Source organism: Diaphorina citri, unplaced genomic scaffold (genome assembly GCF_000475195.1).
Source record: "Diaphorina citri unplaced genomic scaffold, Diaci psyllid genome assembly version 1.1 scaffold1769, whole genome shotgun sequence".
NCBI classification, from domain to species: Eukaryota; Metazoa; Arthropoda; class Insecta; order Hemiptera; family Psyllidae; genus Diaphorina; species Diaphorina citri.
Genome location: NW_007379195.1, coordinates 41,836 through 44,689, shown reverse-complemented (window position 1 = coordinate 44,689; position 2,854 = coordinate 41,836). Strand labels below are relative to the sequence as shown.

The 2,854-nt window shown below is 36.8% G+C and overlaps 1 protein-coding gene across 1 annotated transcript in view; it reads right to left on the bottom strand.

The window, feature by feature from the left end:
• The window catches only part of LOC108253428, a 3,034-nt gene extending 753 nt beyond the window's left edge, over positions 1 to 2,281 (bottom strand). Inside the window, exons 1-4 of the mRNA XM_017447355.1 lie at positions 2,248 to 2,281; positions 1,860 to 1,952; positions 913 to 1,060; positions 361 to 440 (exon numbers count right to left, since the gene is read on the bottom strand). Coding sequence (XP_017302844.1) covers positions 361 to 440; positions 913 to 1,060; positions 1,860 to 1,952; positions 2,248 to 2,281 — 355 coding nt within the window. The remainder of the gene's footprint in view (positions 1 to 360; positions 441 to 912; positions 1,061 to 1,859; positions 1,953 to 2,247) is intronic.
• Positions 2,282 to 2,854: the final 573 nt, after the last annotated feature.

Below are 2,854 nucleotides of genomic sequence, written 5' to 3'. Positions count from 1 at the left end.
TTGACGTTTTCTGATAGACTAAATAGAAGATTAAAGGGGTTATGTATTTGTCCCAATAAGTCGTTGTGTTGTCGTAAAAAAAAAAAACATTAATGGGTGGGAAAAATACCCTTTCCTAAGCTCTCATTTGGGCATATCGTACTACTTTTGTTTCCAGGAGATATTAAGCTGATACCTCCCTCCCTTACTCCAGCTAGTCTCAGCAACTCTCTTATATTCATGCGAACAGATTTGTAGCATTTTGATGACACACATATAAGTCTACATGATTAGAATGGCTATTACTCTAAAACTAATGCTCTGATGCCTGCTAAGTGTATTTCCCCTCCATCTTTCATAGAGACTGATAGAAACAAGTACATTCCTTGTTGATGTTCTGCAAATCGGTTAAACATTCCTGGTTCGTATCATGTTCCCTCAGCTTCATACCATGATCACTCCTGTAGAATGTAGAAAAATATTGAAGTTTTGAGAACAAGAATCTTTCGTTTTTTTTTTTTTTTTCGAGATTTAAATCTTTCCTTTGACCCAGCTCCAGAACAAAAGTTGGAAGGAGTCTCATAATCAAAGAAGAGCACACACATTGCTTGATTTAGTAGCTGTAAACATTTTAGTTCTTAAAAAAAAAAAAGTTTGATTCATTGATTAGAAGGAACTTAACTACTGAGGCTTTAACGTTCCGAAATGGAAGAGAGAAGTAAGACAGTAGGTACATATAGGAAAAAGCCAGTCGTTCCAAGAACGAACTGTATCTGTTCAGGATAAAGTTTGTTCCGGACAAGAATATGTAATTGTACCCTTACAAGACAGACTAACTCTCCTAGGTAACTATAGGCTGGTAGTTCTTTTGTTCATTCTCCATCTCCTTGCTTATTTCTACTTTACTTTCCTTCCTTTAGTCCTAATACTCACTTGAATGTGTTGATCTTGAAGGTGCTGCATCCATAGGCTTTCATGTGGGTAAGTACCAGCTTCATCTTAAGGTTGTTATTGTTTCTGTCTACTTGAAGTTTGTCAATGGCGAATGGCTCTACAGGGGGGACGTTGATTTCTCTGATGCCTAAATGAAATAGCAATAGACAATGGGATTATAAGGAATTTTAATTGTGTTAACCATAAATGCTTGTCACAAATGTCGTTCCCCGCTTAATACACTACGCTTAATTTTATGACTTGACTTGGACTCGAACCACCAACCTCCAGATTCGAAGTCCACCGCGCTAACCACTACACCACTGAGGTTGGTTAGAGATTGGGATTATAAGATTAAAAAAAATACATACTTGGGAACTTGGGTAAATGAGCTTTGGAGCCATCCCTTGAGTTTGTTAATACGTCGCGTCGGCGTCATATAAACTTGAGCCCTATTTCCACTATCCGTTCAGATCACACTCCAGTCACAGTACGTTCAATGAACGGTCAAATATTTTACATGTGATTACATCGGAGTGAGGATACTGTGATTTGATTGACAAGGTAGATGTGAATACTCTCAATGTATGTTATGTGAATACTCATCATCAGTAAGAATATTTTGACTGATGTACACTCTGGAGCGTCACATACAATACAAGCAGGCTCCGCCCGCGGCTGTGCGTTGATTATGAACGATTTTTAGTAGTTGTTTTGGTCATAGTTTGGAAACCGCTGCGAGTTTCGGAAAATCCGTTATTAGTGGGCCTATTCAAATCAAAAGGAAGCTATTCTCGAAGTTTCATCAAAATCGGTCCAGCCGTTTCGGCTGTGCGTTGATTATGAATGAATGAGTCAGGGTTTACTCCTTTATAAATATAGATGATGGAAATCGGGTTTCAAGATTATAGACAAATGAGAAGTGAACACTGAAAGCTGGAACTTACCATTTGCCAGGTGAGGTCTAACTTTTTCCACACCGTCCAAGATACATTTCTCTAGTTGGGGATCATCGGCTTTGCATTTGGGAATGTAGCTGGCTGGAAATAAGTTAAAAACAACAAAAATAAATAAATATGTAGATAAGTAGGTGGGTAATTATGTTATACTCCTTTAGCGTTTGTTCTATTGGGATGCATCTGGATTTCGATCTTCTTTTATTTCTTCATTTTCTCTACTTTCCTTTCCTTAAAATTTTCATGGCAGGCTTTTCAGACAATAGGTAATAGGTAGGTACATAATACATTATACATACCTACATACGTATGTACTTGTAGGTTCAACGAAAGGAATAGTTTTGAAATAATTTTGACGTCCGCAGAAATGTTAAGCAACCGCTAGCAGGGTTGCTCGTAGGATGGATTGTCATCGCTAATATTAGTGTCAGTCGGAATTCTCCATAGTTTTTGTCACCAATCGTTAAGAAATACTGCATGGGCTGGAAACTTTTGATAAACAGTCAATAATTTGTTATGATTTTTATATGTACAGGGTTACTACAAATTTAATGTAAAAAATAACTCGGATTTTGAACTATTAATAATAATTGCTTTAGACAGGGGGTAGACCACCCTGAAATTCGCCTTGTTAAATAAATAGCAAAGATTAAGTGCGAAGAGCATCCACTCGTAAAAAAATTGTAGCCCAAACCCCTAAAGTCGAGCCCCTTTTAAAATAAATTTATTAAAAAAAAAAAAAAAATAGTGTCACACCCACACCCCCTGTATGTCGCGAACGCGAGTTTTGTTTCCATAGATACTGTCATGGCAACGAAAGAGTTGACAGGGTTTAGATTTTTTCTCATTCTTAAATTTTAAAATATCGATCTGCTCCAGCTCCAAGTTTGTAAAATATTGTTGAAAATATAAAAAAGTTCCCTCTTGTTTTTGACATCAAACTCTTCATTACCTATTTCAAGTATAAATCGAACCTCCAATGTATT